This window comes from Amyelois transitella, chromosome 3 (assembly GCF_032362555.1).
Source record: "Amyelois transitella isolate CPQ chromosome 3, ilAmyTran1.1, whole genome shotgun sequence".
Classification (NCBI taxonomy): Eukaryota; Metazoa; Arthropoda; class Insecta; order Lepidoptera; family Pyralidae; genus Amyelois; species Amyelois transitella.
Genome location: NC_083506.1, coordinates 7599479 through 7612136, shown reverse-complemented (window position 1 = coordinate 7612136; position 12658 = coordinate 7599479). Strand labels below are relative to the sequence as shown.

Here is a 12658-nt window from a genome sequence, read left to right as displayed (position 1 = left end):
TTTGTTTATTTAACACTTGGAGCTATATACATGGTATGTATGTATCACGCCCGTTTGCCCTTTGGGGTAGGCAGAGACCATGGATTTCCATTTGCTACGATCCTTACAGACCTCTCCCACTTCTTTCACACTCATTACTCTTTTCATGCATGTTCGACGATTGCGAGTATTCCTTACATCTCCCTACATATGGATATGGATCTACATTCATACATGAAGTCATGCCTTTCCTGGAAGGGAAGGCAGAGACTTACTTGGGTGTTCCCCAATCTCCTTTCTGTGCTAGTGGGATAAACTAAAGAATTGATTCTATTGTGTCTTTTTGATAAAATATACAAAAACTACACTTACCAATGCCAAAGAACCCAAGACATAGCACACTATCTCCGCTACTTTTCCACACAGTCTTCTTTTAACAAAATCTTTAAATAACTTTGACCAAACATCCAAAGGTGATAAAGCATAAATCCATAATAATACTGGCATGTAGACATACAGATAATACTGCACTGGTAAATTCTGTACTGAAATTAAATTACCAACAGTTATCTTATGTGAAAACTTTTTAATTTATATAACAAAATAATATAAAGAAATTACCATAAATTAAATACGACATTGTCATAAATAATAATAAAATAACTGGTTTGTTAACTGTTATAACTCCATACTTGTGTAAATTTGATGTTTCAGTCTGTGTATTTATATTTTGAATTAGTAGAAATTTTAATAAACAAACTATCCATCCTACAAATGATAAAGTGACTAGAACAAGTAATGGTTTCTGGTAATAATTATGATAATAATTCAGCCCTGCCATACTTAAGTTCATTATTTCTTTGCTAAAAAGAATAAGTTTTTCATATTGTTCATTATCTTTTATCCCATCAACAAGCATTTTCTCAGTGAATTCAATAATTTCTTGATATTTCTGCCCACTAAATGGTTCAAAAGGCTTGTGAAAAATAGGCAATATATTTTTTTCAACATCCAATCTCTTGGTGTTATACTGTGATGCTAATTGCCTACCATTACTGTACACTGCTTTGGCCTTATCACTTAATGTTAGATTCAATAAATCTACAGGAATCTGTCCCTGAAAAGAAAAGGAAAAAATCTGATAAATTATGACAAGATATTGCTTGTTCCCAATTAGATTTTGCATATTATTTGAAAGTTATTGAAAAATTTTAAAAATTATTTGAAAACAAATTTAATTTATCAATCGTATTCAACGACGGAAATACAGGGTGCATGACAGCTTTATTCATTGGTAAAAATATCAGTTGCAGTAACATGTTGATTATCAATTTCCCATCCCAATGTGGGGTACATTGTCAAACCAACCCTTTTTCAAAACCAATACATACACACACACACAGAGAAAAACTTGCCATTTTATATGTTTGGTATGGTAGAGCCAATAGTCAATTTAGCTTGATGGTTTAATGATGGAAGTGGGATTCAAATATAGTGGACAGACCCATGAGCTAAAACAAGAACCCAACTTCATAAGCCCTTAATAATCTTAAATAATTACATTTGTGTAAACTTGTCATTGACTTGGAAGTATAAACATTTTATTGGAATCTTCTATTTCTTACTGTATTTAAACAGGAATCCGTCAAATTTATTGCATTATTAAAAAATCTATTATTTATTACCACAGAATTTACAGGAACTGGAATTGATAAAATTGTTGCCATCAGTGGAGAAAGATCAGCCTGGTTTATGTCTAATCTGTGCTCAAAGGACATTTGATTAGTTTGTGGATCAATTTGTACTTGTTTGGTTTGCTTCACCCCAGCACCCCATAGAACATAAGGTGTCTGCGTTTCATGCTCAAGCCCAGCTCCATGAGAACCTAGAAATACAACATGATTACTACAATATCATTACATCTTTCTCTTACGGGGTAGACAGAGCTAACAGTCTCACAACTACTGGAAGGGCACTTTCATCTGTATGGCTTAATGATGAAATTAAGATTCAAATTGTGAAAAGAAGAATTACAAGCTGATTGGCCTAACATTGATGGAAAAGAGATGGGGATATTCAGAAGTGCAGGGAACCTCACAGCATTACAACAACGAAAAATTATAATCTTAATAATAATAATTGGCAAACTTACCCCAGTCTGTCATGCCATGATCTGAAGTCATTAGGAATGTTGTTTTGTTGTCATTATTGTAGAATTCACGTATTATTTTTTCTATTCTGCTAATACCATCATCAACAAATTTCACAGTAGACAAAAAGTTTCTGTAAAAAATTTATAATATGAAATCATTATTTCGAAATGAATATTTATTACGAAATAATTATTTGAGACCTATCTGATAAATATTCATTCATATAGTCACGTCTATGTCCCTTGAGGGTAGACAGAGCCAACAGTCTTGAATAGGCCAAGTTCAGCTGTTTGGCTGTATGTAAGAATTGAGATTCAAATAGTGACAGGTTGCTAGCCTATCACCTGAAATAAGAAGTTTATAAGTCTAGCCTTTAGTCGCCTCTTATGACTTCCATGGGAAATGAGATGTAGTGGTCCTATTCTTTTTTATATTGAGATAATAAATAAGATATATGATGATAAATAATAGCCTCCAAGCTTATGTTGTAGGAAATTACCCATGGTGCATACAAAAAGTAGTCAGAATATATTTTAAAAAACTTACGGTGATTTAGGTTTATGTGTGTGTCCAGAAGTATCTGTTCCCAATAAATGCAAAAAGAAAATAATCTTTCTTTGTTTTAATTTTTCATACAAATGATGATCATTTTTAGCATTTTGAAAGAAATTTTCCACATTGTCAAATACCCAAGCATCTAAATGTGTTGTATTTTTATCACTACTAAATGTTTGATCATAAGGATCCATTTTCTTGGAAAAAATATGATTTGTAACAGCTCCTTTTGTAAAAATTTCAATGATGTCATAAGTACCCCAGCACCAAGTATATAATGATTGATTGAAAACTGAATCAAAATCAACCGGGTTCTCCTTCCATCCTTTGACTATAGCAGAAGGATCTTCATAGAACCCTGCTATTACAGCCACATGACCTGGGCGGGACTCTGTAGGCATACGGGTGTGTGATATACCCCATCTCCCATGAGAATTTGCAATAGATCTGAAAAAGACATATGCTTGTATTAGTAAAATGTACATGAAGTCAAAAAACGTTAAGCATAAACTCAATAACATAAAGTTCACTGCTCTGAAACCATTAGCTAAGTACTGCAATTGGAAAATTAAGACTATGAAGAGAGAAATTAAAAAAAAATGAATGTTAAGCTACCTTAGAAAAGGCATAGTCGTGTAGTTCAGGAATGACTCCGCTCGTAAGCCATCGACCATAAATAGGACAAGTCTATCGGCCACAGCATTATGAAGTGGTGTGTATGGTACTACGTTTTTTACAATGGGAGATTTAAAATATATATCAAATATAGAAAACAGAAATACTAGGTGAATGCAGATTCCAACCACGAACATCGTTTTCAATTCGTGGTCAACACATATAAATAGTAATGAATGATGATGATATTTGGATGGTTCTTCTACTGGAAGGAGAAAAAAATAGCATAGGCATTCTTCCTGGGAAATAAATTAATAAACAATTATTTTAATATAATTACAAGAAAATATGAATTAATTCAATAGGTACTCAATACTCTGAAGAACTATCCTATGGAAGTGCCCTATGCATGTACTTTTCCTTCATACCTAAATAAACAAACCGGGATATCAACATGGCGGACTAGAGATGTTCACTTGTTTATTTAGTCGATAATATTTTATCGTTGGATGCGTGAGTTAAGATTGTTCATTTCCGATAACAGTTGTAAATATAAAGTTTAGTCTGTGATTTCGTTCTACATCGGGAATCTTAATCTTAACTATTTTGGCTATAAACTAGGGTCCAACAATACATACATACATATGGTCAGGTCTATATCCCTTGCGGGGTAGACAGAGCCAACAGACTTAAAAAGACTGAATGGCCACGGTTAGCTATTTGGCTTAAAGATAGAAATTGAGATTCAACTAGTGATAGGTTGCTGGCCCATCGCCTAAAAAAGAATCCCAAGTTTGTAAGCCTATCCCTTAGTCGCCTTTTACGACATTCATGGGAAAGAGATGGAGTGGTCCTATTCTTTTTTGTATTGGTGCCGGGAACCACCCGGCAACGGTCTAACAATATTTTATCTATCACCTATGTCATTCTGATACAGTGTTTGGAAATCAAATATAATTAATACCCTATGATTCATATTATTATAGCTAAACCGTTGGACCGTTTCTGATGAAATTTGGTGTGGATGTAGTTAAATACCCGAGTTCAAATAAAGGTTTATGTAAATATATCAATCCCCCAAAGGGCTGCAATTAGTGATGTACCGTGCCCGGTGGTGATGTAGGTACATTGTCAGGGACTGAAAATTTTGCTGGAATCGCTACCTGGAACATTCCCAAAATAGGATTTTACTGGGAATATTGATTAAATTCTATTAATTTAAGTCAAATATATTGTATTCCTATATGTTTATGTGAGCCTTGATAATGAAATTATAAATAATTCATTTTGAATAATAAGTCCGAAAATAATAATAATGTGCACAAAATGTTTGTCGGTTGACGGGTTAAGAGATAAATGATATCAATAAGTAAGAGATAAATTACAACGAAGAGGTAATTGTTCGTGTCTTCGTTGAAGTATTTATGTTCTTTTGAATCTTCGAGATTTGGTTTTGACTAAATTATATAAACTTTATGATAAGCGATTGCCAAAAATTTGTCGTAAAGTTGATTGCTCTTTTGTAAATCAAAACGAGAAAAAATACTTTAACATAACTTAGACCCTAATATATCCATAAGATGCTATGTTCGATGATGTTTAACACTAGCACCCGAGTGCTAGGGTCGATCATAATCGAACATAGTATCTTATCGATATTATTATTATTTAGTTTACCAAAGAACAAATCTTGGCGAAGGGAATGGCTATAAATTATTGGCATAGAAAATATCTGGCCAGAAACAAAACGTATCCATGTGTGCCGCGGTTCTCCAAGCATTACACCTTGCCTGGCGGAAGATCTTCCCTTTGCTGGCGGTCGAGCCCGAATCATCACTCCCACAACAGAGCAATCGAAGTTTATATAATTTCGTTAAAACGAAATCTCGAAGATTTAAAGACACGAACAATTGCTATTATTTATCTTTTAGTTATTGATATCATGTATCTCTTAACCCTTTAAACGTGAATGTTCGAGTCATTCGACAAATATTTTGGGCACATTATGATTGTCGGACTTATTACACATAATGAATTATTTATAAATTCAGTATCAAGGCGCACATAAAAATATGTGAATATAATGTATTTGACTTAAATTAGTAGAATAATTAATCAATATTCCCAGTAAAATCCTATTTTGGGAACGTTGCCGGCAGCAATTCCAGCAAAATTACCAGTCCCTGGCAATGTACATCACTACCGAGCACGGTACATTACTAAGTGCAACCCTATGGGGGATTGATTTATTGAGATAAAAAGTAAACTTAATTTGAACTCTGGTATTTAACTACATACATAACTATAATCACGTCTATATCCCTTGCGAGGTAGACAGAACCAATAGTCTTGAAAGGACTGATAGGCCACATTCGGCTGTTTGTTTAACTACAGCCACACCAAATTTCATCGCAAACGGTCCCGCGGTTAGCTATAATCTGAATCATAGTAATTCATATTTGATTTCCATCAGAATGACATAGGTGATGGCCATGCAGGCATATAATCTAAGGTCTAAATATTTTATAATATTGTTAGACCTTAGATTATAGCCACGATAGTTAGGATTCCTGATGTAGAACCAAATCACAGACGTATTAAACTTTGTTATAACTGTGATCGTAAATAAAAATTTTTAACTCATCCATTGATAAAATATTATCGACTAAACGAACAAGTGAACATTTCTAGTCCGCCATGTTTGTATCCGGGTTTGTTTATGCAGGCAAAGTAAATGCATAGGGCACTTCATGGATGGAGGATGTTCTTTAGAGTTTTTTTTTTAATATCAACAGACATCGATCAATTTCATTTGACTGACATCTACATTGACACCCGAAGGAAATATAGAACTTTTTTCAATCTCCAATAATTCGACTTATCAAAAAATTGTTCAGCCACGCGAACGAAGGCAAAGGGCATCGGCTAGTTTATCAATAAAAATCAATGTAATTTTTCTTTATCAATTATTGGATCTATTCGTTTACTTGATAGATCTTAATGATAGATATGTAAAAATTTTCGACATACAATACATACTAACAAAGTCTTTAATCTTTAATAATTAAGAGAGTATTGAAATATTAATAATATTAAGAATCAATACTGCGTTCTTCTAGATTCATACCCGCAGACAAAAGATTGAATAATTCGGCTTCTTGAGTGTTTCGTAAAAGATTAAAAACGACATCACAAGGCATTCTTTCCTGAAGAAACGCTGGTGGCGATAAACCTAATGTCGTAAATGCTCGACGAACTTGACCACAGCTCAACCAACCACGCTGACCGGGATCAAAACTTTTTATAACTGCTTGCAAATGTCTGTCGAGAATTTGGGTTAAATTAGAAAACGATTGAAAAATAAAGAAAATTATGAAGTACATTTTCATCGTGATGTTGTCTAACGTAACGTACGTTAGACAACATCACGATACAACATACACCCTGAATTTAAAATTCCCGCAAAAGTTTTAAAACGACACACAGTATAGCCAGTGCAAATAGAAAGTAAATACAAGATTTAGGTACCTGTTTTCGTATATAACAGGAGGCAATCCAATGCCCGCACGAAAAAACATGCAATCATCAAGAAGTTTCTCTAAGTAAACCATTGGCCTGTTTGGAGCATCGGTGACAACTTTCGTAAAGATAAACCGTATCAACTCGGGTATGCGACGTTCACGTAAGTAGCTTTCAGTCCTAGCTGCAGCAGTTAAAATTTTCTGTTTTCGGGCTGGTATGACAATTTCTTCTGAAGATGGACCGTCTATTAAGCATTTGCAAAGCTCTATTGATTTCTTTTCCGGTTCAAACACGTCTGCTTCTTCATCCATATTATACTTAAAAAATATAACAATAAAATCGTTAGGTAAACTATCAGTTAACAGTAGGTTAATTAATTATTTTTGGTTATGTCCTTTAGATGTCTTAACGAAATCTCAAACACGAACTATAATATTGTACCTAATAGCTTTTATCTGCATACTTATTTACTAACTAGACTTCACCCGTGACTTCATCGTGACCGTGACTTCTCACGTAGAATAGAATAGAATACATTTAATTTCAAGATTGGATAAAAGATATCACTTATTAATTATAACTAATACTACACTTGTTAAATCTAATCCGCACTTGTTTCCCAAATTAATAGACACTTGAAAGAGACCAAATAATTTATGTGTGTCAGAATCGCGGGTGTATTTATACTGTAGTTATTTTTATAAAATAAAAACGACGTCAAAGAAAAAAAAAATTTTATTTTCTCAGTACCCTTAATATTTAATATTTGTTTCTGCAGGTACACAAGAGGTACCAAATCTACATACACAGTTTACTTACCTCAGATGCTAACTAGAGGTACACCCGCGGTCCTGACGTCAGGATGGCGGGTGTACCTATTTTAATTAAAAATCTTTACATAGAAGGATATAGGATAGAATAGGATAGAATAGGATAGAATAGGATAGAATAGGATAGAATAGGATAGAATAGGATAGAATAGGATAGAATAGGATAGAATAGGATAGAATAGGATAGAATAGGATAGAATAGGATAGAATAGGATAGAATAGGATAGAATAGGATAGAATAGGATAGAATAGGATAGAATAGGATAGAATAGGATAGAATAGGATAGAATAGGATAGAATAGGATAGAATAGGATAGAATAGGATAGAATAGGATAGAATAGGATAGAATAGGATAGAATAGGATAGAATAGGATAGAATAGGATAGAATAGGATAGAATAGGATAGAATAGGATAGAATAGGATAGAATAGGATAGAATAGGATAGAATAGGATAGAATAGGATAGAATAGGATAGAATAGGATAGAATAGGATAGAATAGGATAGAATAGGATAGAATAGGATAGAATAGGATAGAATAGGATAGAATAGGATAGAATAGGATAGAATAGGATAGAATAGGATAGAATAGGATAGAATAGGATAGAATAGGATAGAATAGGATAGAATAGGATAGAATAGGATAGAATAGGATAGAATAGGATAGAATAGGATAGAATAGGATAGAATAGGATAGAATAGGATAGAATAGGATAGAATAGGATAGAATAGGATAGGATAGGACGTCGGACGTCGGACGTCAATGTACAAATATAGATCTCTTAAATCTAAATCATGGACAAATACACATTGTCTACATTAAAAAACATGAATGAATGTAGAACTAGTTATTTCAATACGAATTCGATATTTCGTCAAATAAATAAAGATAAAATAAAATATGTACACACTGTACAAATTATGTCAACACCATGTCATAAATGCACAAGCATTTAAGAGGCCATTATGTCAAGCTCGGGCCACACATGTTTATCATTAATATAATCCTCCGTGCTGTAATAGGCTTTCCTACAAAGCTCATCTTTAATGTACTTTTTGAATTTTCTATCATTCATTTCAAGACCACTTTTTGGTAATTTATTATAAAATCTTATACAATTAATCAGAAATGATTTCCCTACCTTAGCCAGCCGATGCGCTGGGATCGACAACTTGTAATTGTTCCGCAGTGATCTACTAGTACATTCACCTACTTTTTGAAAGCGACAAAGTTTTTCCTAACATGCATAATGTTATCGAAAATGTATTGTGAGGGCATACATACATACATACATATGATCACGTCTATATCCCTTGCGGGGTAGACAGAGCCAACAGTCTTGAAAAGACTGAATGGCCACGTTCAGCTATTTGGCTTAATGATAGAACCGAGATTCAAATAGTGACAGGTTGCTAGCCCATCGCCTAAAAGAGGAATCCTAAGTTTATAAGCCTATCCCTTAGTCACCTTTTACGACATCCATGGGAAAGAGATGGAGTGGTCCTATTCTTTTTTGTAATAGTGCCGGGAACCACACGGCACTATCACAAAAAAGAAATTGTGAAAAGGCATTGTGAGGGCAATATTAAAATATTAAGGGTTTGAAAAAATTTCTAAGTGAATCTCTTTGTTTTAAGCCGTAGATAGCTCGAATTGCCCTTTTTTGTAGAATGAAAATAGTTTGTATGTCTGCTGCTGCTCCCCAAAGCAGTAGACCATAAGACATTAAACTATGAAAATAACTAAACTTAGCAGTTGCCACATCTGTCAAATGCCTAATACGACGAATAGCGTAGGCTGCAGAACTAAGCCTTTTAGAAAGTTTTAAAATGTGAATATTCCGTTTCAAATTTGAATCTAATGTTATTCCTAAGAAAGTAGTACTATCAACAAAATCTAATCTTTTATTACTTATACTAATATCTACATTTGCCTGCCGCACATTGGGAAGTGTAAACTTAATGCATTGGGTCTTATTTGCATTTAACAGTAAGTTGTTGATTGTAAACCAGTTAGAAATGGCGGCTAAAGTGCTATTCACACCATCACATATTTCGCTACGGCGGTTCATTTTAAAAATTAGTGACGTATCATCTGCAAACAACACGATGCCAGTCTGTTTCTCAATCATGCAAGGCAGGTCGTTGACATATACCAGAAAGAGAAAAGGTCCCAAAATGGAACCTTGCGGTACCCCAATTTTTACCGACAACATTTTTAACATCAACTTTACAAGTATCCAAACTTAGAATTTGAATAGAAATGTGTACGTGAGAATACATTATTATGATACAATTTATTTAATTGAAATTCTAATAAAAAATAATATATCTTAAATTTAATGTCAAAAATAAATTGATATATAGGGTATACCGATTTTTTTATTTGAACTTACTACAAATCTTTAAGAGGTTCCTGCGCCAGATGTTTGAGATTTCGTGCTAAGTGAGTGTATTTAAATTTTATTAACATTAATAGAAGATAAGAAGAGACTAACAGTTTATTAAAATTATGTCCTAAGCTTTTACGTCAGACATTTGCCTGCCACGTTTGAATTATGTAGGTAGAACTTTTAAGCTGCCACTAAATGTCAACCATCATTATTTATCCTCTAAATACAGCAAAAAGTTTTATGTACCTCATCCTTTTGCCTAATGATTCACAAGTAAATTAGATCCTATGTAGATATTTATTTGTAAATTTCGGCTCAAATTTTTTAACTCTTTTTGTGTGTCATTGACATCGGTGGGGTTTTTAAAATTAGGTGATTATTTATTATATAATTTTTAAATTAAGGTGTCTATCACCATCTTAGAACATATATACATCTGAAGTATAAAGTTAGGTAAAAGAAATGAAGAGAAGAGTAAATCTGACATGCATGTACTTTTCCTGCATACCTAAATAAACAAACCCGGATACAAACATGGCGGACTAGAGATATGACTAGATGACATTTTTGCTGACTAGAGATGTTAACTTGTTCATTTGGTGGATAATATTTTATCGATGGATGGGTGAGTTTATATTGTTTATTTCCGATCACAGTTGTAACTATACAGTTTAATACGTCTGTGATTTGATTCTACATAGGCAATCCTAACTATCTTGGCTATAATCTAAGGTCCAACAATATTTTAACTCTCACCATTCCGATTAAAAGTGTTTGGAAATCAAAATAATTAATACCCTATGATTCTAATTATAGCTCAACCGCTGGACCGTTTGTGATGAAATTGAAACACGGGAAAACGTAAAAACATCAATAGCAATATAATTTTTATATAAAGGTGTCTATCACCATCTTAGAACATATATACGTCTGAAGTATAAAGTTAGATAAAATAAATGAAGAGAAGAGTAAATCTGACATGCATGTTCTTTTCCTGCATACCTAAATAAACAAACCCGGATACAAACATGGCGGACTAGAGACATGACTATAGTAGAACCGCCTAAATGAGTCCTCGCCCGCGGAGTACAGGGGCGCGGGGGTATGACGACGAAGGGGACCGAGAGAGGTGCGGGCGGCGGGCGCATTCTTGTAAAAACTCAGTTCGCTCGCTACGCGGTTAGCGATCACACGTGTTGACAGTTGCGGACGCCTTGTGAAAATTATACATGAGATTACATTCTCAAGATGAGTCGAAATATTTTCGGACATAGAATTAATAGTCAGTGCAAACAAATGGCGTTTAACGTATATGAATATTTTAGAAAAAAGAAACTCGACCCAAATTCTGATGAATATAAACAAGATATACCTTTAAATAAAACTGTAGCAGAAGTTACTGGACTATCAGAAAAGACTGTATCTAGAATTGTACAACAAGGGAAAGCATTAAATGACAACGAGAGATTTAAATCACCGAGAAAACCAAAACAGGTTCGTAGAAAAAGAGTGGAAATAGACGATTTCACAAAAGGAGTGGTAAGAAGAAAAGTCACTCAGTTTTACACAATTTTCAAAAAAATACCTACTCTGAAAACTTTGAACGCTGTACTTAGAGAAGAGAATATATTACACTGCGGCAGGGAATATTTAAGGCTATTATTACACACTACACTGATACACTGTATATAACGTTACCCGTAAAATTAGCAGTACAGTAAGGGATCGTTAAGACTGTTCAGCGGTATTTTTTATTGAATTTACAATTTCTCAAAATCAAACCAAGATCAATTTACACGAAGTTCTTGAAACTTATTGTTTAAAAAATTGAAAGTTCTAGGTTTCGGACCTCAAAATGTGATAATGTGACGGCCAGCTTCTAGTGAAGGTGTGGTAGTGTTATTAACCATATACCTAAATCTACAAAGTAAGGAAAAGTACATTTAGTTAAGTTGGACTTGGAATGCAGTGGAGTGATATATTGGAAAGTCAACATATTTTTAAATATCTACCCTCAAGGAGGATTTATTTCTGTCTTAGCAACATCAATTGACACTCTTATTTAGAGCTTGACATTTGAATAATGTTGCCATCATTAATATAACTATGGATATGGTAGAATTTGATTTTATTCGGCGGTTGTGAAGAAGAAGTTTAACAACACAATTGCTGCTGATTTATATATATATATTAATATGACGCTTCTGGAGAAGGAGTCTGATTGAATATAGAAAATTGACGATGGTTTGCAATTTGCGCTGGAAAGTTACATCGACCACCGCTGTAGCAGATAATTTTATTGCATGTTTTGTTTTATTTGAATTTTATTGATTTTATTTTTATTTGATTTAAATTTATTTTTATAAGAGACATCATAGAATTTAATAATATTTAATTCTTTGCTAATTGTTTAATTTGGTTTGTTTGTTTTATATTTTTTTATTTTATTTATTAATGAATGAATGAATGAATGAATTTTATTTATTAATGTTGACGATAAATTGATGTTTTAATTTGATCTGTATATTTAAATATTATTTTTTAATCTTTTAGTTATTATAATTTATGGACTGGTAATAATGTCAAATCATGGCTCATGTCCTCTTTGCCC

At 33.2% G+C, this 12658-nt stretch overlaps 1 protein-coding gene across 1 annotated transcript in view; it reads right to left on the bottom strand.

Annotated features, from left to right (window-relative positions):
• LOC106137822 (GPI ethanolamine phosphate transferase 1) overlaps nt 1–12658 on the bottom strand; it is a 29210-nt gene that overhangs the window by 6217 nt on the left and 10335 nt on the right. The window contains exons 2-9 of the mRNA XM_060950480.1: nt 6831–7141; nt 6423–6623; nt 3303–3437; nt 2679–3134; nt 2132–2262; nt 1665–1864; nt 601–1096; nt 352–524 (exon numbers count right to left, since the gene is read on the bottom strand). Of these exons, the coding sequence (XP_060806463.1) occupies nt 352–524; nt 601–1096; nt 1665–1864; nt 2132–2262; nt 2679–3134; nt 3303–3437; nt 6423–6623; nt 6831–7135 (2097 nt within the window). The 5' untranslated portion in view covers nt 7136–7141. The remainder of the gene's footprint in view (nt 1–351; nt 525–600; nt 1097–1664; nt 1865–2131; nt 2263–2678; nt 3135–3302; nt 3438–6422; nt 6624–6830; nt 7142–12658) is intronic.